This window comes from Amblyomma americanum, chromosome 5, assembly GCF_052857255.1.
Source record: "Amblyomma americanum isolate KBUSLIRL-KWMA chromosome 5, ASM5285725v1, whole genome shotgun sequence".
NCBI classification, from domain to species: Eukaryota; Metazoa; Arthropoda; class Arachnida; order Ixodida; family Ixodidae; genus Amblyomma; species Amblyomma americanum.
Genome location: NC_135501.1, coordinates 171,918,403 through 171,940,200, shown reverse-complemented (window position 1 = coordinate 171,940,200; position 21,798 = coordinate 171,918,403). Strand labels below are relative to the sequence as shown.

At 47.6% G+C, this 21,798-nt stretch overlaps 1 protein-coding gene across 1 annotated transcript in view; it reads left to right on the top strand.

Annotated features, from left to right (window-relative positions):
• Positions 1–874: 874 nt before the first annotated feature.
• Positions 875–21,798, top strand: part of LOC144134343 (uncharacterized) — a 29,314-nt gene continuing 8,390 nt past the window's right edge. The window contains exons 1-8 of the mRNA XM_077667277.1: positions 875–1,143; positions 2,614–2,712; positions 7,566–7,892; positions 10,014–10,227; positions 11,313–11,466; positions 14,578–14,693; positions 17,300–17,420; positions 21,314–21,487. Coding sequence (XP_077523403.1) covers positions 7,664–7,892; positions 10,014–10,227; positions 11,313–11,466; positions 14,578–14,693; positions 17,300–17,420; positions 21,314–21,487 — 1,008 coding nt within the window. The 5' untranslated portion in view covers positions 875–1,143; positions 2,614–2,712; positions 7,566–7,663. The remainder of the gene's footprint in view (positions 1,144–2,613; positions 2,713–7,565; positions 7,893–10,013; positions 10,228–11,312; positions 11,467–14,577; positions 14,694–17,299; positions 17,421–21,313; positions 21,488–21,798) is intronic.

Here is a 21,798-nt window from a genome sequence, read left to right as displayed (position 1 = left end):
CCAAGGGCTTTTTTCTCTCAAAAGTTATCCTTGGCTGAAAGAAATAAATTTGTTCAATTTATTAGTCAGATGGGATGTCACGCAGTGTCTTCGCACTATGCCACTTTGCGGCCGCAACCATGTGGTACTCAAGCCAACTTTTTCTACCAGTTTGACGCGAACATTACTAAAATAAAACATGCGTTAATCGTCCGGAGTCGAGAATCTGTCGTGTAGCTGCTACTCGGCAGCCGTTGATTGCTATCTTCGACGCACCATGTCCTTGACAGCGGTGGCTGCAGTAAAAGCCTCAGAAGCGGGATGCTTCTATTTGACTGTGCGATAATGTTGCGCTATACGCAGCAGTCGCCAAAGAAGATTGATTGCCGTCCTGAAGTTGCGTGAAGACTCCACAGCCGGGAATAATATTTAGATTGGATGTGACTTCCGTCCTGAGAAATACATTCTTTGGGACTGAACACCAAGTGTCGACGCAAAACATTTGCGTCGACACTTGGCGGAAACACTTCCGTGTACAGGTGGCGGCTGAATAGCCACACGTCCAAAATTAAGTGGATAACAAGCTGAGAGTAGCGATGTCTTTGTAACCCAGCATGGTAGGGCGCCGTGCATGCTTAGCAGAAGGGTTATCTATGCGATCCAGCTGAGCTTTGAAGAATAGAAAGGTGGCGGAGGGAAAGATACAGTAGATCAAGAAGAAGACAGCTTTATTACACGGTCAGGTCTGCATCATCTGCACCCACCATTCGTAGTGCATATCTCCGACGTTTTTTTTTTTTTCATCACTGCCTCGAGGGACACCGCGCCTGCCAGGAAGTCCGGAAGGAGACACACTCGCAAAACAGGATTGTAAAAGTCAACCCTTAGAATCCCAGCTGCGATATTCCTGCGCCGTCAGAAATATTTCGTTCTGTTCGCACTCCGCAGCGACACCTCGCAAGTGGGTAGAATTGTTCGGGTTTCGTAGAAAAGGCGCCGAAGATGACTATGAGCAAAGCGCCGGGTTAACGGGCCAAAATACAAACCGCAAGAAATCTCTTTCCAGTGACAACAAAGGAAACCCGACCCCCTTGATTCTTCTCGGTCTGTGTTTCCTGTTCCTGCTGGTTATCGGTGTTGGATACTCTGTCTTCGGAGCTGCTGGTAAGTGCGCCATAGTCTCCTTAACAAATAAAGCTTTTGTGTCCTAAAAAACCATTCCTCGTTATTACCATATGGTGTAAGGGTGTTTGGAGTTAGTGTCCTAACGAACGTTATTACTCGAAGAATTAAACGCAGATGTCTTCCAAGGTGTCCAACGATTGTTCTGAGGCGAAAGTAGCAGCAGTCAAAAACTTCGTTCGCCTCGTCTTCATTCAGAATATGCGTTGTAATATATTACTAAACACCGATGCGAAGGTTTTCTTCTTTTTTTACAAACAGCATATCTAATAAAAAGACATGCCACGACAAAAAAGATGTAGTGTTTAAACGTAGTAAAACGGAGTGCGAAGGCATGTATTTATCCTGGTTGGCTCATAGTATTGCTCTGCTGGCTCTTCGGCGCGTCTGGGGGTGATATTAGACTCGTTTAGACGTCTTATCGAGGTTAAACCACGGAGCAAGACTGTAAGGAGGTGAAACTCCCGTCAGCGCTAGGGAGCGCAGGCGACCAGATAAAGTCACATTTGTATGCGCCGAAGGGGTCGCATGCAGTGGCGGCGCCATGCGGCGCCTCGTAGAAGCAGCAGGGAAAAAAGTAAAAAAATATAGCGCCCGGGCAGGCGACTCCGGCGGCGCGCGCTCAACGCAGACGACAAGCAGACGAAACGGGTGTTTGCTTCAGCAGGCACGCCGTGACGTTGTATTTCAGTAGTTTCTTTCCAGGCCGGCAGGCGCCGCCAGCAGGATAGTGGCGCCGCGGGCTTGTGACCTTTTGTGGGCTCGTGACCTCCGTGGGTTAAACTGAATCTCATTCTTTCGCGTCGCACATGGAAATGGATGAAGACGAGGATGTGCGATGCCCAGCATGAGTGTAGGTTGCTGTTTAACAGTAGGCGTGATCGGCTGCGGTAGTAGCCTAGTGCCCTTACGCAGTGGCCAGCAAAGCTGGTCTGTTCGCGCCGCCTCGTGTTCGAAACCCAGTCAAGGCAATATTTATTTTATTTCTAGACCGCCGTGGTCAGGGACGCCACAAGATTCCTGGTTGGGTTTGATACCTTGCAGTAGTTAGTGCTTTCGCAGTTGAAGCAATGGCCGGACCACGGCTATGTGAAAACGCGCAAGAGCACGAAACGAAGGGGGAAAGAGGAAGGTCACCATGCGCAATACCCTCCCCTGTGTATCTACAAAAATTGAAGCTCGTTGAAATAATCGTGAGCTGCACCCACAGCTTTGCTTCGCGCGGATCGAGTCAGTCATGTTTGCCCCAGGTGCCACCCCAAAGTTTTGTCGCTTCCAAAACAATCTTGTCGAGAAAATAGAAGATTGTCGCATACCCCGAGATCTTTCACCGAACGACCTGACTGACTGCGGTATCGCGACATTTTAATCGAGGGAATGCTGACGAATTGAAATTCGGCATTTGTTGGTATCCAGCGAAACCGTTTCACTGAGTTCCTTCTTCGTACGCAGGCCCAAGCGATGACGTCACTGAGGAGGCGTCCGGTGGAGGAGGTGGAGGTGGAAATGGGGTGTCTGGGCCATCTGGACCGCCTCGCAAACCTCCATCGGGTGAGCTTTGCTAACAACTGTGATTGCACCTTGGACATCAAGATACTGCTTCTCATTCTTATAAATATATAATGGTCTTGCCCACTGACCTCTCGGATGGGAGCTGTTGCGGATATTCTGGCACTACAATGCCTACCCCCAGTAAAGCAGACCTCTACCTAAGGAAAACTTGTATGCTGCCATAAGCTAATACAGAAATGTCAACCAAACATATAATTATCACTCACATGCCGTAAAAATGTTATTTGTTTTTTTTTACAAAATCAAAGTTTTTCTCCAGAGGTCATACAATATCGTTCAAATTGTATGACGTTTGTCCGAAAACGCTTGCTGAGGTTAATGCTTCATATAGCTCTTTTTACTAGGGCTGTGACCTCGGACGGGACTCATGTCCATGAACATAAATATTTTCGCCATGTGTTAACACTATTCCACTTTATACACCAAGTTTTATTGCACATTATTCTGGATAACTCCATACCACATGGTACAGCCCCCGAATAGGGTTGGAAACAGGAGGACATAAGTGCGCCTAGTAAGGAGTAACATAAAAGGTATTAGAAATTGACTGACACTAAGCCTCATCAGGAGAAAAATAAAAGCCCGAGGGATACGGAAAGTTTCGAAACAAATGCGGGGTAACCAGTCTTCCCCGAAGCTGCACGCGCTGACGCCGCCACAGCGCGCATACTGAGGAGTTTCTGATAGGCTCAGTTCTAGTTTCGCGACATCCATACAGTTCACTTTCGCGCTTACTAACTTACACTTTAGAATTTTCCGCGAAGTATAAAACACTGGTCAGATCCATAACCAGAGTCTAGCCTGGGATGGTTGACGTCATGCCTGTCAGCAGGAACGCACCATATCACAGAAACGCGTCCCACGCCCTCACCGCACGGTTAAGAGCTAGGGAGCAGCACGACGAGTTTGACACCCGTGACGGTGTTTATCGGCACTAAATCTGTCTCGGAAAACAAACTGCGGTGCATGTGCAACGAATTGGCGCATCATATTTTCTGGTCTTTGGCAGTAGGTTGCGTAGCTGCGATGATGCGGTGGCACTGGTTGCGAATATAATTAGTCATTTTCTTATAGCCATCACGTAACTGTGATCACAACTGGCACGCCGACTGAACTAAATAAAAACCTAAAAGATAATTGCACTATATGCCTCATTATGTCAACGCATATATATATATATATATATATATATATATATATATATATATATATATATATATATATGTATATATACATGCATGGCTGTTGGAATTGACGTGACTTTGCCGTTTTTAGCTTATAGCAACTCCAGCGCCGTATGTTCTAAGACTCTGCTCCACTTTGTTTGGTAGTGACGTCAAGTCGACGACATGATCTCTAGGTCGTATACCGATTGGCCAATCCGGAGACATAGTCGGCCTGGCCGAGGTGACGCCGCTAGCCACCATAGTGCCAACGCTGCCCATGCTTCCTGTCCAGCTCAGTCGCGCACATACGCTGCTCCACAACCGACGTGCAGTTTCTTTCTAGCGACTATATTAACGCCGTTTTACGTCGTCAGTCATGCCATACGCGTCGCCATGCTTCCGCCAATCGTCGCCATTAGCGACGATCCGATCGGCGAATAGGTAAGGGCGCGTTCAAGGGTGGGGTTCGGTTGCGGCAGTGATGCGGCGAGGGTGGGCGAAAGTGCGGCAAGCGTGCGCTAAGATAGCTAGATAGATAGAGAAGGAGGGAAAGGCAGGCATATTAACCAGAAAGGGGTTCCGGTTGGCTACCCTGCACTGGGGAAGAGGGATTAGGGGACTAAAAGGAGGAAGAGAGAATTGAAAAAAGGCATAACACACACACACGCACAACGCTGTCACAATTTGTCACTCAATCCAGTCGCTCTCAAGTAGGCAAAGAGTGCCTTGTATGCCTTGATGGCAGTCGACTACTGTGGCCACGGACCGAGGATCTTTTGCTTTGTTAATGGGCGAGGATCGAGGTGGTCCAGGGCACAACACAGTGTATGACTTGCACTCGCAAATGCAGGGCACTCACAGAGAAGATGAGTGATGGTCTCCTCACAACCACAGCTTTCACAGGCAGGACTGTCAGCCATCCCCATCCGGAAAGCATAGTGGTTGGTAAAAGCAACACCGATCCATAAACGGCATAACAATGTTAAGGGTGCGCAAAGGGTTCGGCAATGGTTTAGGCAGGTATGTGGCATTATGAGCGTGTTTTTATCATGATCAGCGTGACGTCGTCTACCACGGCAGACGTGACGGGGAGCAAAGGCCGATGTGTAGAGGACTGGGGTAGTGTGAAATGAAATGAATCGTTCGAAAATGCGCCCCTGCTTCTTTAGGAACAGAATTTAGAAGTCCGTTTTTCTTGGCTTACGTCAATTTCTCTAAAAGTGTTCCTTCGAGCACTGCGTAGGCCGGACACTACATTCTACTTCGCATATGCGTAATAAATTGCATACACATCTATCTGATCAATGCTTATACACGCCAAAATATGTAGTGAGCTTTAACGAACACCTTAATAGAAGGCTTTTTTTTTAATTTCGCTGTTCAACGGTTCTTTCATATTCGTAGATATCTTCGCACTCAGAAGTCATTGCGTTTCGCCTCCAACAAAATGCGGCATTAACCGGAATCAAATCCGCTACCTCGTGCTCAATGGTATAAAGCTGAAACCAACAAGCCTTGCTTGTAAAACACAAAAATAGGCATGGGAGTGAACACTGAAATTTTTGGTATAAATGGGTGCGCATAAGGCAGCGTCCCTGCGATATTTTTTTCAATTTCTGACATCCAAGTCCAGCCAACATACGTCACAGCACATTTCAGCGCATTGCTGTGGTGGTTGGCAAGATCACCGAGCTGGTCCTTGGGCGAACACAGAATAATAATAATAATAATAATAATAATAATAATAATAATAATAATAATAATAATAATATTAATTGGTTTCGGAGGAAAGGAAATGGCGCAGTATCGGTCTCATATATCGTTGGACACCTGAACCGCGCCGTAAGGGAAGGGATAAAGGAGGGAGTGAAAGAAGAAAGAGAGGTGCCGTAGTGGAGGGCTCCAGAATAATTTCGACCACCTGGGGATCTTTAACGTGCACTGACATCGCACAGCACACGGGCGCCTTAGCGTTTTGCTTCCATAAAAACGCAGCCGCCGCGGTCGGGTTCGAACCCGGGAACATCTGATCAGTATCTGAGCGCGAACACAGAGCGGCCAAAAAACGAATATAGGCAGCCTGGCATGGAGGAGTAGCGAGCGCGAATCGCGTACAAACATTTCCCGTCATTTTCGTCCTAACCTGAGTCGCTTTGGGGCGTTAAACCGCCACAAACCATAAACCACAAAAGAGTACGTTATCAAGCAGTGAGATACCGCATACATTACAACTAATATAGCTTGTGTCACGCAGAAAGCGAAATCAATGTTCAACAGTCTAGCAAGAGAACAGTAGTTCACAATAGCCTCTGATTCATATCATGACGGAAATAACTAGAATAATAAGAATGGGGTGGAACGCATAAGGCAGGTTCTCTCAGATCATGAATGGCAGTTTACGAATGTCCCTCAAGATAAAAGTGTACAACAGCTGTATCTTACCGGTACTCACCTAGGGGCAGAAATGTGGAGGCTAAGGAAAATAGTGCAGCTTAAGCTAAGGACAAAACAGCGAGCTATGGAAAGAAAAATGATAGGTGTAACTTTAAGAGACCGAAAGCGGGCAGAGCGGGTGAGGGAACAAACTTGGGTTAATGACATCCTAGTCGAAATCAAGAAGAAATGGGCTTGGTCAGGGCATGTTATGCAAAGGCAAGGTAACCGCTTGTTCTTAAAGGTAACTGAGTGAATTCCAAGAGAATGCAAGCGTAGCGGGGGGGGGGGGGGGCGCAACTGGAGAAGGACAGGGTTAATTGGAGAGACATGGTAGAGGCCTTTTTTCTGCAGTGGGCGTAATCAGGCTGACGATGATGAGCTAGTGTCAAAACATTCACTAAAGGTGCAACAACAGTTTACGATTAGCAGCCAGGTTTTAGAAGTGGCAAGGAAGTAGTGCCACTGAGCTGGACATTCATAACTGCGCGCGGTTCACAAAACAGATGGCCGCTCTTAATGGTGGAGTTTGCTTCTGAACATATTTTTCTGGAGAACTAGAGATGTGCACCCTACTCAGTGTTCTCTGAAGCCCCAGACAACGCTTTTGCAGTTGACAAAGCCTGGAAAGCTACAAGCGTCCAACAAGCTGACAGTTCATATGGTTCGAAATGACCAGCGCAGAAATAGACGACTACAAGAGAAGAAAACACTAACGACAGGACCGGCGCTGACTAACAACTGTTTATTTTCGAGGAAAACCCGGCACAATATATGTCATAAAACCACGTGACAGTCAGAGGGCAAAGATTACAACCTAATGGACTGTCATCAAAGGGCGGCCGACACCTGCATGAAACGGAAAGAAAGAACCTCAATATGAAAAAACGACATTATGAAAAAAGGAATATATGAAATTGACATTGACGCTTTAGTAGGTGTTTTGCGTTTAGGTGCCAGCGCTCTTGCTCTCACATTGGAAATTAATCTTTTACTGCCAAAATTCAGTCAACTTAACAATGTTAAGTGGACTATGTATCCGATGGCTTTACGTCAAGAGTGCTTACCGGAGCGTCTTTTCTCAGAAATGGTTCGCAAAGCCCCTCGTTGAGTTGTACATGTGCTGCAGCTGCAGTATTTCTGCGGTCTGAATGTGCGGTGCTGCTCGGCGTCGGCTGTATTTTATGCTCAGCTGATGTGTAATGGGAGGACTGCTCTTTTTTTGCCTTTCAGGCCCGAAACCCACCAAAGAGACTGAGGCTACAAAGGGGGAAACTACTGAGGCAACGGGAAGGGATCAAACTACACCGACGGAAGCCGATACAACAGATATGGGGGGTCCAACTAGTGAGGCGCCTCCAGCTCCAGGGCCTCCTGCTCCAGAGCCTCCAACTGCCGGCCCTCCAGCGCCTGCGCCTCCTCCTCCCCCGGAACCTACGACCACGACGGAGGCGACCACGATGGCGACTACGACCACGAAGACAACGACAACGACGAAGACGACAACAACGAAGAAGACTACGACGACCACGAGCACCACAACTACGACAAAGACCCCATGTAAGCTCTTGTTTGTGTCTTCAAAGCGCCTACAATATGATCTCCTTTGTTCTTCGACTGTCTGCCTTACGTATGCCCGCCTACCTTGCTTGCAGTTGAGTGGCCTTTAACGGTAAAGGGTTGTAAATCCCAAACAGACCGATGAATACCCGTCCTCTACCACCAGGCAGTGTGCCGGCGAGTTCTGCCTAAGCTCTTGACAACATTTTTAAAAAGCACTAGCACGTCTGTGTAAAAAAGCAGCAAGTTCTTTGAGGAAACCATTCATAAGAAAAGGCTAGTGAATAGGAACATCATTCAGGAGTGATGAGGCACCCGATGTCTATCCTTTTTGTCACGGTGTTGCGAGCCTTGGTGTAACAGTAGCTTTTGCTTTATAGCAGTGACTACAGATTAGCTGATCTGTTAAATATGATAGAAGACTAGCCATCCAAACAAAGGAAAGCGTTAAAGAATTATCTAAATTTTATTGTGTCAGTCAATCGGTAATAGTAGTGTTATCATTTCTTACCTAAAGGTAATTCATTATAGTACAGAATAGCATTCCCTTATGTTTGCATTGGTTGCAGTGACTCTTTACTTGCTTTCAATGCATGTTGTAACGAGCCTATCATTTGGCTACTTTTGCCTGGTCTGTTAATTATAGAGACATCCACAGAGGAAGGCAATGATGGTTTTTTGACAAATGCGGGAATGCTTAGGACATCTGGGAATAAAACCTTCCGCACTTCCTAATGGGTTTCAAAGCAGCGGCTTCTGGTCCTAAGAACAGCGCTACCGTGCTGTGCGTTACCAGCCCATGAATACCTATTGTGGAGTAGGAACATGAGATTGTGTTTTTTGGCTACATTGTCATTTTCCATAAATTGTGCCGTTTCCTAGTTGCACGTGGTAAAGATTGTCCGGTCGCTATCGCTACTGGTGCTATGGCATTTTCACATATTTCGTCAGACTATAACGCTCGACAGCCTCTACGAACGTGATACTGAGGAAAATAGAGCTGACAATTAGTGAAACTGTTTCGATAAGTTCTTACCAATTTCAGAGGCATGCAAAACTAAACCTCAAAATCACACGTTTTAACCCGACAACTTAGCGAAAATCGTAGACGCTACGGCATGCAGTCGTTTGGTTCTGTGGACAGCACTGGACTGAAATGAATACTAACAGCGGAGCAGTAAGGCTGATCTCTTCACCCCATCAGAAGTCATCACCAACTTGCCTGTTGCGCGGGTGAGAATTTTATGACAACTACAAGTACTGTCCACGCTGACCCATACTGTCTTTATTTTGCTACCTTTCACAATAGAGGTAAGAACAAGGACTTACCAGCAATCGTTTCAGCCTTTCAGCTGAGTGGTCTCCTGAACGCCTTTTGTCTCTTCAGCGCATTTTCACTTGGTGAAAGTGCCTCCGCTTCGCTGCGAGAATCGACCGTTAAGACGAAGTGCTGGATAATGTACCTGATATGCTCTGCAAAAGAGTCACAGGCTCTCTTTCTATTCAAGGAGCTTGGCTTCTTTGTGAAGCGAAGTTCTGAGGAAACGCGCCCAGCAATCCACCTTTTTCGCCACAATGCAAAGCGCAGGTTTGCGTTTCCCCCATTGTCTCGAAAACTGGCGGAAGGCGCGCCCACAGGAGAGAACATCGTTACTGTGCAGCGTGTGATTGACGAAAAAAAACTAAAAATAGCGCATCTACGCCCAAAATGTTGACATGGTTTTTGACGCATTCCTCTCATTACTTGGGGTTGTCGGAGGCAAGAGGGTGTGCTCAAATTGACCAGTTTAATAGCCAGTTCGTAGCTTGACGTCCTGGGCAGCGGGAGCTCATCGACGGCAGGGTGCACCAACACGGCCAATCGATAGCGGGAGAAGAGAGCTGTTGTCAGGAGTGCGGGCTGCATGTTACCTAAGCATTCTTTGCCATTCATGCCCGGCTAAGCTGATCGGGGCAGCAGGGTCTACAGGCAGATGTCACATCACCCCACCCCCAACTCGTCACCCCGGAGACCCCCGTAGTCACTGCACTCGTCCTCAGTCGACGAGCTGTTGCGCTCCTCTGGCGGCGGCTCGACGCATTTGCTGACTCACGGCTTCCTTTCACCCTGTAACCTCACAGTCTCCGTCACGGAGCTGGTCTGCACAGTGGGGAGCCGGGCCGTCATGCCGTACATGATACCGCCGGATGGCCTGTGCCCCTTCCTGTATTACGTCGACGTCGTCGTGACGGGTTACAAGCTGCACGGCGCCCAAAATGACTACAGCTGGAAGGTGTTCCAGACGCAGATCAAGGCGCTAAAGAAGACCCAAGGTGGCCTCTCTTTTGACATCCGGTGAGCTCGGCTCTTACTGCGGAGTTTTCGGTGCGCATGGTGACTGTGTCATCCGCGGCAGCGGCGGTTATGACCCCTTCCAAATGGTCGCTGGTCACCGCCATTTTCCACGCGTTTCCGGCACTACAAGCTTCGTGGCTGCTTGTGCCAGTGCCGGGCTAAGTGACAGCCCAAAGGTAGGGTGCCTTTGTAAAGAAAACAGGGACGCAGGTTTCTATTGAAACCAGCTTCGATCATTTCTTTCTCACTTCGCGATGCTAACTGGCTTGCAGCATCCTTCGAGATAGGTTTCGCCGCAAAATTTTCCGGCTTTGACCAAATATTTCAAAATTCACGTTTCTCAGTGACCGTAATCTCTTCCGCATCCCATTTCTTTCCGCATTTATGGCACTAAATGTTAAGGTCAGCGACCCCTCCTGCCGATTTAAAGCTCTCTTTGACATTTCTGTCCCGGACGTGAGCAGAGTGGAAGCGCCTTTCCGCTACAATAGCCGTCATCCAAGCCCACTCCCTACTCTAGAATGATCTTACTTCTGTGTTTTCAAGCAGCCATTGTAACCATTGCAGTAGTAATTGCTGCGCTATGTTTGCGTGTTTAACAGATACGTTCTGCAACTCCTTTAACTGCACGAGCTGTAAGGCAGCGGGATAAGTCTGGAAACTTTTCGAAATGCCTGCACTGCTGCGGCCACAAAACTTCAAAGGCGATGAACTCATCGCGAGAACTCAAGGTAGCGGGATCGAATCCCGCGGTGGCGGCCCATTTCGATACAGGCAAATTGCAAAAGCACCCGTGGGTGGTTCGAGAACACTGCATCCTAAAAGCCCTACCTAGTTTTGCCGAACTTAATTCGGTGTCTTACACTTAGACGTCTCTCGTAACACACGTGAGGCTTCGGGATGTTAAGCTCTTCGTGTTAAATTTTGCCATCAAAGTTACGAAGGCGCCTAGTATGCTTCCTGTAAACCTACGACTGTGCCTGGGTAGCGCCGTTTCTGCTGCCTTTTGATGCTCCCTTCAGAAATTTCGCGTATTGCCATCCATCACACGCGGTGCGCATAATCTGCAATATCCTTCCTTCCAGGTACGTCGACGTTCCAATCCTCAACAACCAGAATGTGAGCAAGGAGATCACCTCCCTGGCCGCAAACAACATGAAACACTACGGCTTGCTCAGAGTGATCACACAGAGCTCGAAATTGGCCGGGCTCTTAACTAAAGCCAAACAAGTGCTAGAAGTGAGTACGCAAATCTCTACCCTCATTGTGGCAATTGTTCACCGGCAGGACGGTTATTTCGCGTTGTTCGAGATTGCAAGGGGGAAGGAAGGGCGTATTTGAAGATCGACCCGAAAGTGCTGAACGAAGAAGATATCTCTCGTCGCATCTTACAGACCAGCCGACTTGTAAGCTAACCATTCACTCATAAACCATGGTTCATTCGTATAGACACTAAGATGAAAAATCTTGCTTCGCGTGTCGCCGGACTGATGCTTACCGTCTTGGCGTTTCCCGCGAATAAAACGTGTACTGAATCTTGCTGGTATACCGTGGTGGGGCTTAAAATTTTCCCCTTTTACGTTCACTGGCACATTCCAATGCGCGACAGGAAGCACGCCAGCAGCAACGAATGCTGTGTGGAGCACATATAAAGTCTACATGGGGCAAATTAACTCGATATAGACTGTATGAACCGCGCTTATGGAAGTTCACGGACTCTACCTGACGTCATGCACACTATATGGAGACTACATAGAAATGATAATATTGACCTGATGAATTAAGTTTTCACTTCCGGTACTCAACAGAGACTAATTACTGAATTACAGCAAAAAACATGTCTTTCGTATTTTTTTGTACATTAGCGTTAGAAATTCCATTAGCGGAAAAAGCGCCCGATGTTTGCGTACGGCTTGTGAAGGCTTGGGAAAGAGGAGGCAAACTGTTGAGACGAAAAAAATGGCTGCGGCTTAGCTCAGCTAACCGGGGTTATGCTAGCGAAAGCTTGCCCGCCATCAATGATTGTAAAATAGAGAATGACCACCTCCATATACAGAGGCATGTCGCAAGACCTAGGCGACAGCTATGGAGTACCTGCGCAGGAGGGATCTCTATTGCACTTTTAATGGCAGGATAAGCGTTATGTGATGATGAAAGATAGAACGTTATCGGTGTCTGCGACGGGATACGCAGAGTAGACCTCAGGCCTCTGAGGGATCCCATTAAAGTTATCGCTTCATACCCGCAAGGCTGGGCTTAAGTGTCCCCTCCATTTTCTTTTTCAATCTGGGCTGCTTGGCGACTAACGTCCTTTATTGTTGTCCCCGAAATTTATTCGCTTCACTTTCTGTACTGAAGGGTTATTAACAGCTGTCGTGGTTAGATGGTGTTCGCTGTCCCTACACTCTCGAGGAGTCATTTCACGCTCATAATATTGCAGTAAGAGAACAAGAACAGAAACGCTAACAGTACCTGCTGTGTTACGCTTAAACTCTCTAGAGTGCTGGGCATGAGCAGTAAAGGCTTGTAGTTGCTCTGCAGCTCCCGTTTCAAATGTGCCCAACAAATTCTTTTACGCCAAACATAAAAGCTGGGACCCAAAACTATTTGTAATGGGAGGTAGAAGACCGTCCCAAAATCACTCTTGGGAAACACCACGCAGAAAACTGCATTACAGCCACCGAACAAACTCTCCGAGATATAAACTCGATAGCTCTCGATGATAACCCGACGATCACGAAATGAAATCACGATCAGAAAATAGACACATCCCTATTGAAATTTTCCATGTCACGAGTCGCATAACTCCGTGTTTTCATATGGATTATAAGACTCCGTATGGAGCATACGGAGTCGGTATAGACTATATGGAAAACGCGTATAGATGTTTACGGACTATAGGTGACGTCAAGGACGCTATATAGAGAATGTATGGAGATTATATGGATGAGCTGATGAAAAACGTCTTTGCATTCCATTTCATGAAAAGCTTACAGACTCCGCGTAGGAAACATATGGACTTCCATATATTTTGTCTATGTCATATAGGCCCTATATTCCATTAGTTCGATACGAGCGGCTCCCATAGGACGTTTCAGTAGGAATATTAAGCGTTTTTCTGTTTAGAGTGAAAAAAAAAAAGTTTTGTCGCATCCGTACACCAAAAACCGCCAATGCCCATTCAAGAAGTCCATTTTTGTTTTCGCTGCTTGATGCACGGAGAGAGCGCAGATAAGCGCTTTTGAGTGCCTTTGCAATAGTTTGAAAAGCAGGCTCATTGCGGAAATCGCTGTAGACTGCTTCAAAAAGAAGCTGAGGAAACGTGGCGGCTAGGATGAGAGGGGAAGCAAGCGGGTTTAGCCAAAGCTAGAGTAGCGAGGGTGGCAAGGTGGAAAGACAAGACGGAGAGCCGCGCTTCGGAAGCAGGCAGAAAGGTAGTAGAGGGCGAGAGAGACGAAACGGTGCCGAGGCCCCGGCGGCTCGCTTGTCACGTAGGGAGAGGAGATGGAGACGCGGTGGTAAAACGAGGGGAACCGGAGGATCGCTAGACATGGCGGTAGAGCGTATCACACAGCCGCATGAGGCTTGCAAACATCGCACGGAGTCAGCTGTGGAGTTCAATGGCGCGTCGAAGAGGTGCGAGGACGAAGAAACCTCAATGTATATTCGCGAAACGTGTGAGCATTGGGGTGCTCGTAAATTCTCTGTACCGGCGGACGTGCATATTCTCCATTCAGACTTTAGAATCGGAGGCGTTATGATATCCGAGCTGTGCCTACAAGACCGCATCGCTAGGGGTTACGCTGGCTGATAAAGCGGCGAAGCCCAGTGGCCAAATGAGTTGGAAACAGAGGGACGGAGCCAAGTGCCTAAACGTGCTCGAAACAAACGAACAAAGCCAAGTAGCTGAACATGCTCGAAAAGAGGGGCGAAGCTAAGTACAGAAACGTGCGTGAAGAAATAAAGCAAAGGCGGGTAGATATTTGCGCGTCAGGTTGATTCGTCACGTGCATAAATTGTCTGTGAATATGCATGTGCTAGCGCTACCGCCCTCGTTGCGTGCGTGCACTCGAACGACCTTATTTGCTGGAAACATCGCTAATTCCAACCAGCTTCCTTTGATTAAACGCTAAGCCAGTAGGCTTAGCGATACTAAACTTCTTCGGTGACCTAACAGCTGGAGTTACCGGAACAGCAAGAGCCAAGTTCAATGAATAAAAGTGGAGTGTTTCTTCATTCAAAACCCGCCTAATTCGATCATCCTGTTTTTTAGCAATTATCGCTGGGGAATTGTCTATTTCATTGCCTGAAGTGCGTACTGTTTACCTATATAACTTCTTTTTCTCGCAGAAACTAAAAATATTGCAATTCAACGACAAGAATAAAAAAACGATAATAGCACTCGGCCTCTACGACTTCACAAATGCGTGGAGCACATACCAGGCGCAGTTCAAACTGGCTGTCGAGTGAGTATAGCAGCCGCAACATGAACTTTCACAGCGTAATGCTTTTTTTTTCTAATTTTAGAACATTACCTTCAAGCTAAAGCAGAAATTTGGGCAAGTTGGTACGTATCCATTTTGAAACAGCGCAACAAAGACGGGACGTGGAAACTGAGGTGTAAAGACAAACATGCGCTGACTAACAACTGGGTTTATTGAAAAAAACACACAAAATATATACAGAGTTAGGAAAGATTAATCGCCACCATAGTCAACTCATGCCACATGTGACGCCAGATATCCAATCTCCCCTTCGGAAAGGGCGACCGATGGGCAACTAATGCACGTTGCGCCTTTCTCACGTATAATAAAAGCTTCAAACACTTCTCGTGTCATCTTATCAAGGAAAAGGGTACGAAAAAAGAAAAACAGAAGGAGACCCTCTCACTAAAGGTGCATTCCGTTGCAAGAAATGCAAATGTACCACCGACTATAAGAACACCAATATCGTGTTTCGCCATTGTGATAAGATGACGCGAGAAGTGTTTGAAGCTTTTCTTATACGTGAGAAAGGCGCAACGTGCATTAGTTGCCCATCGGTCGCCCTTTCCGAAGGGGAGATTGGATATCTGGCGTCACATGTGGCATGAGTTGACTATGGTGGCGATTAATCTTTCCTAACTCTGTATATATTTTGTGTGTTTTTTTCAATAAACCCAGTTGTTAGTCAGCGCGTGTTTGTCTTTACACCTCAGTTTCCACGTCCCGTCTTTGTTGCGCTGTTTCAAAATGGATACCTTCAAGCTAGGTTGTACCAATGCGAGCGTTTTTGTTTTTTGAGTGATGCACCAAACCCGGCGGTAGCTGTGGTTTATGCGTGCGATGCGAAGCGAATTAGGTCGCTGCGCGCGATCCCAATGCTAGCGCCATCTCTAGGCACTACGGACAAGGCTACAAAGCCTTGACTTCCCCTCCCAGGTTCCCGTGCTTTCCCTAGCCCGCGCATGGGTCGTCGTAGGTCATCCGTATAAAAGCCCTCCATTAAAGACATGACCAGAATGCAGTGATGGTAGATAAACGATTTGAAACATACCGAAGATTGCCACAGATACCGAAGAAAGTGGAAGGTTAAGAGCCTATGGAGGTCACGGAAGGCATAACCACTGACACCCCCACCATAGTATTTCTTTTGAGCTTCCCTACTATGCACACGCTGGCAGTGTGAGTCGTTCCTGCGAAGATTGTCGACGCATATCCAGAATGCCTTCAGCCACTTTTTGTGTGCTGCACAGTAGAGGAAAAAGGAAAGATTAATGCGGTCAGTTGGCGGGAGCATTGGTGCATGCGGTTATTTGGTTCGCTTCATACGGTACACGGTCGCTTCATTAAAACATTGCTCGCGTGCGTAGGTTTATGTAATGACAAGTCATCTGTACGTACAGTCTTGGTCAAAAGTCTTAAGGCCACAGCGTTCAGCTGCAGCGTAATGAATGTTCCTAGAATGCTCCGCGTAGCGGATCATTCAAACCAAAAGTCAAGCAGGAAGCTTCTCTACAGCAAGAAGAAGCTTTCTGCTAGAATTTCAAGTCAATTCGGTCTTTAATAGTGCCGTAATGGCTCTATTATTCGGCTGAAGTGAAAAGCCTTTGGCCTTAAGACTTCTGACCAATGCTGTACATCGCCACACTGAACAAAGAGTGAAAACCTGAATTCTACTCCGCCGATTTAATTCGTAGCCTGCAATAGCTGCGGCAACATGGTAGTTCTACCAAGCAGTAATATATTACTTGACATCATCAACAATTCGGTTGTCGTAATCATGGAAGTCGTCGTGTGGGGACTTTAGTTTTCACTAGGCAAACTGCGATGTGCTTTGTAATTGTAGCTTTACATCGGTGTGAGCAGGCTGAGGCAGAGCATGAATGCATTTACACCCCTTCATTCACCCCAGCACAACAACGTGAAAACAAGTTGCTAGCACTTTGTACACATTCACTGGTAATCACGGCCGGCCTTTTTTCCATGCGAACAAAGCCAGAATCGACGTCGGGCAACGCAATAACCTCAGGCTCGTCATAACGCATATTGACGAAACTAAGTCCAGCATCAATGCTGTTGCATCGTCACAAAGGCCAGAACTCAACCCGCATCTTATATCCCGCAAACACAATGCAGCATGCGAACCAGTGCCTCCGTCGGACAAAACAGCCATGGCGCAGCGACCTACTGCAGTGAGTGAAAGGTGAATTGAAAAGAACCTGGAACGCCGAATCACATAAAATGCAGCACGAAGCAGGACTTGTTTTGAAATTTGTTAAACGCTATGCTTTGGTTTGCAATACTTTCCTTTACTACGAATTGCTGTGGGAATATACCTCCGTTGCCAAGAGGAAGTATTTCGTATATTTAGTGATCGTAATCTGCTCCAGAACTTGAGCAGCATACAGTGCCCCTTTAGGGGCACTGTATGCTGCTTAAGTATGCTGCTTTAGGGTGTGAGCATGCTGCGCAAGTATGCTGCTTTAGGGTGTGAGCTAGTGGGCAGCTTACTGCCCTTTTACTCACATTTATGCGTATTAGTGCGAGCGCTCTGTCTAGGAAACTCTGTGAGCATCTGTGTTCGTGTGCAGGACCACGAAGGCCGACACCGTGATCGCCCTTAGTTCGACGGGGGGGATGGAGAGTGACGATAAGTGCTTCGCAGCGCCCCCCGCCGTGGTCGAAGCAACAGACAAGAGGGTGCCAGACATGGTAAGCAGCGTGCGGTAGACAACCGATAGGCGTCACTATCTGAGCGAGAACTGTTGCCCTCCATTACCTCAATGACTCCCGAGTGTCCGGACAAGAGTATAATGAGGAAAGGTTAACGAACGAAGGTTAACGCCTTTTGCGGTGATGCACGCTGCCTGACAAGCTCGAGCTACGACAGAAGGAAAACGATGTAATCGCTATCGTTATCTTCTCTATTCTTGGCCAGTGTTTATGCAATCTAAAGGGCTGTAGACGACGAGCTGGCATCTAGCAGGAATACATCCCCTTAAGAAGTTCTGCGATTGGGATTAACCATTAGTGTTGTCTGTAACTCTCGTTTTCAGTCTGAGCAGCGCACATCTCGCATATGATACATCACCTTGGAAAGATGCGATCACAATGCCTCGCAACCACCTGAACGCATGAGAACACGCTGTCACGGCGGTAACAAGAAGGCGGATGGGCTCATATCACGGTGGCTCGGATTTTTCCTGCGTTCTCGTGCTCGACAGCCGAACGAAGTTGTCTTCCACGGGGCTCACTGTGCAATCCACTCGGCCTGTGTGGTGCACATTTATAGGCCCGAAATAAAGCGAACAACGAATTCGGCGTCTTCAAAGCGCCTGCATTTGGCCGAGTTATAAAATTGAATAATAATAATAATAATCACTTTATTTGCCATCATTATGTACATGATGGCAGGGGTCTTGGAGTAAAAGGTGGCATAAAGCGGCTTGACAGAGCGCCAAGCCTCCCCCTCCCCCGGCCATGGCAAACGGGAGACCAATACGGAGATATAAATACAAACAGCAGAGTGCAAAATTTTACACAGTAGAATCCCAAATTAGATTACATTACTATTGAATACAATGCATATTTTTGCATGGACGTAAAAAAATAAACAACGAGGTAAACAAAGAAAAAGCAATGTCAAAAATAAACAAGGAGGAAAACAAAGAAAACATATGTCAATGAACGCGAAGTAAAAATATGCACACATTCTTGTTTCAAACGAATGCTATTTTCTTCGTAATAAAGCACCGTATTCTCAGTGTTATTCTGGGTTTAAGATAGGAAGTGTAAAAGTAAGTCTGAAAATGATGACTCAGTAGGATAAATAGTTGTTAGGGACAAACTGCTAAGCAAGCGTGGCAATCTATTTTCTAATGTCTGAAAACCGTACGTCTCTCTGTAAATGTTAACTCTCCAGGGATCTTGGTTGCGGGTTTGTTATGCTTATTTTCGTTGTTGTTAGTTAGCCAGTGTCCGATGAAAGCATGTATTAAAAATTTCTCTTTTATAAGTGCGTCTTAGGGTGTAATCTGGCAGCTTTATTGCTGGGACTATTTTATACTTCCATAAAAACTGGCTTGTGTCATGTAATAGTATTCAGTTGTCTTAAGCATATTAAATCTTTTGTGCTTGGTTTATGGTGGTTCTGGTTATGAGGGACGCCGTAGTGAAGGACTGCGGAGATTTCGACCACCTGGGGTTCTTTAACGTTCACTGGCATCGCACAGTGCTCCGGCTTCTAGCATTTCGCCTCAGTCGAAATGCGACCCCCGCGGCTGGGATTAAACCCGCGTCTTTCGGGTCAGCGGTAATAAAATTCGTGCAATGCATCCACGCTGCACAGCAAATGCAGTGTTAAGTTCCTATTCTGAAGCTCGCAGCCACTGTGCCAGTAGGTTCATACGCGAATAAGCTGGCAGGTGAGCGGCGGACTCATTCGCACGCTCAAATTGGGTTTCTGAATAGCGCGTTCAACCTAGGAAACATATAAGCTGGACGACCAGCTTATATATTCTATGCTAAGTAACTCTAGCCTCTGTAGTGGTGCGCTGTCTGCTGTTATAAGATGACGACCTGACGACTGAACGTAACAGGTGCGGGCAAACGGATCCAGGTATCGACGTAATCGTCATATCTGTGGGATCTAGGCGTGACAGGTCAAAGATAAAAGGCGAAGCGTCAGAGCAGGCAGGTCAATTTTCAGAGTTCCAATGCCTTGTGTGGTGAGCCGTCTTTCGACGCTTCATTCTTAAAACAACTGAAACACTGCTTCGTCTTCAAGGAAGCGGAGGCAATACGTGCAAAAAGACTCGGTGTATAACTGCCACTTTTTCGCGCACTTATGCGTGCACTCCCAGACACCCTTAGAGCTTGCGGGGGTAGTGGTCTCGGTCTCAGAGGAGATGCCCTCGGCTCAGCGTGGCAAGCTGAGCCAGAAACCAGCTGCCCAATTACAGGGGGTGGTTGTTTGGTGCTCAGCGGTCGCAAGTACGAGAATGGGCACAGCAAAGAGGTGATACGGAGGATTTCCTAATCAGTCGAACGAGCACATACAAAGTGATTACAACACGATGCAACTCGTGCAATGTAACACTCGAGAGAGACTACTATAAAAGGAAATATCGCACCTAAAGTACGCTAACACAAAATAAGGCCATTTGATCAGCGGCCACTACGACAGTCGGACGACAGGAGCATCACAACGGAGCCGTCCGGAAGACAGGCTGGCGCACGCTCCCTCGCTGGTCCGTGTCTAGGCGAGTGATGTTGACTGCTGTCGGTCTGAAGACAGATAGCAGTCAACCTGTCCCCGGGTGAGTGATGTTCACTGCTGTCTGTCTGAAGACAGACAGCAGTCAACCTGTCTGTCAACCTGCCCCTCGCTGGTCCGTGTCTAGGAGAGTGATGTTGACTGCTGTCTGTCTTCAGGCAGACAGCAGTCATCGTCCTTTATATGTAGGTGCACGACGCGTCTGTTCGTTTCTTAGCGCCAAGGCAGGCCCGCTCATATCCGCGGTTTTAACTGTACAATTTCCTCCGCATTCTCCCACCGTGCGCGCGTCCCCATTGGTCAGGCGTAGAGACAGTTTTCCAAAAAGTTTGAGTTCTTTCTTCCGATCCGCCGCCGCCGGCGCGCGAGAGAAGTGGAGAGGGCATCACTCAGCAAGCTCAAGGCTACGCCCTCTCCATCAGCTATGGGTAGCATTCACTCTCGACTGTTCGATACATTCGCTCTCACTCTCGAACAGTCTCGACTGTTCGGCGGTACGCGCGGACAAGTTTCCTTTGCCGCTGCGCCGGCGAGCGAAGCGGAGAAGGCAGCAACACTCACAGGGTTGGGGGCCCTACGGGGTTTCATACTCCACCGACCTAGAATCCTCTACGGCGCGCGCTGGCGAGATTGCTTCCGCACTGTGTCGGTGTTCCGAATGTGCGCCGAATTTGTGACAATGGGGAACCTGCGCTGCCAAGGTGCCACTGCAATTGTTGCATTTGGTGACTCAAAACTGCTTTTGTCAGCCGCTTGGGCCGCTGAAAACGCGAGAACACATTCTGCGCGATTAGATACCCGCGCTTTGCTGACAGCATTCATTGCCGAGCTTCTCTCGGCGTAGACGAGATAGCTGACGCACGGCACGTGCGCCTTCGACCGAGCGCGGGGGCTCACGCCAATAAGCGCCTGAAGGTGGCGCGGAAAAGTACTATGAGTACTACCCAAAACTGCTTGCTCTTCTCACTGGGCAGTGTGTTATGGCGCTGCAATCGGCACCGCTAACTTCAGCGCAAGTTCCCCATAGCACAGTTGAGAAGGGGCATGCAGTGCCGCATTTCACGTTCCCAAGCCCGGTTATTGCTTTTGTGTTCCTGGCGCTATGCACTAGTCCCTGTAAACAGTCGTTTCTTGAGCATCAACGTCATAACTGTCACTTGGACGTGGCGGCAGGCAGTCCGAAGCAAACATGGGGAAGCTCGTGTGAAACTTGAAAAGCCCTTTATTGGGAGATATTGTCCCCCAAACCGAAACTGAGATAGGCACTCACAAATAAGTTTGCATTCGCCAACGCATATCTGTCTGTTCGCCTTCATTCAATGGTGCGCAGAAGCTAATGGCCACCTTGATGGTGAGGAGTATCAGGTACAGTAGGCCGGACACCAAGGTGGGCCTTTCGTTCGAGCTAGGCATTCTGCTGTACAAGGTGACGGACGCAAACCTGAAGGAGGACAAGCTGGTCTACGCCAAGTGCATCCGCTCAACTGTGGAGCACAGGGACGTGGTAAGTGCATCTCAAATGTCCTTTATTCTGGCAACATTTACAGCGATCGATGTGGCGATCGTTTGGTTTCATTGTTTATGGTCCCAGAGATAAACTGATCGCAAAGGCTGTTGCCCTTCAGCCTTGTAGTATCCTTGTTCCAAGGGCATCGCCCCCAAGATTACCTTGACACCATCACACTCATCTCCCAGCTTCTCGCAACTAAGATTTCGGCTTGTATAAGCTTCCTAAATCTGATTAGAAGGAAATACTGATGAAGCGGAGATCACGAGTAAATTGCATGGCATTCTCGCTAATCTAACACAGCATGA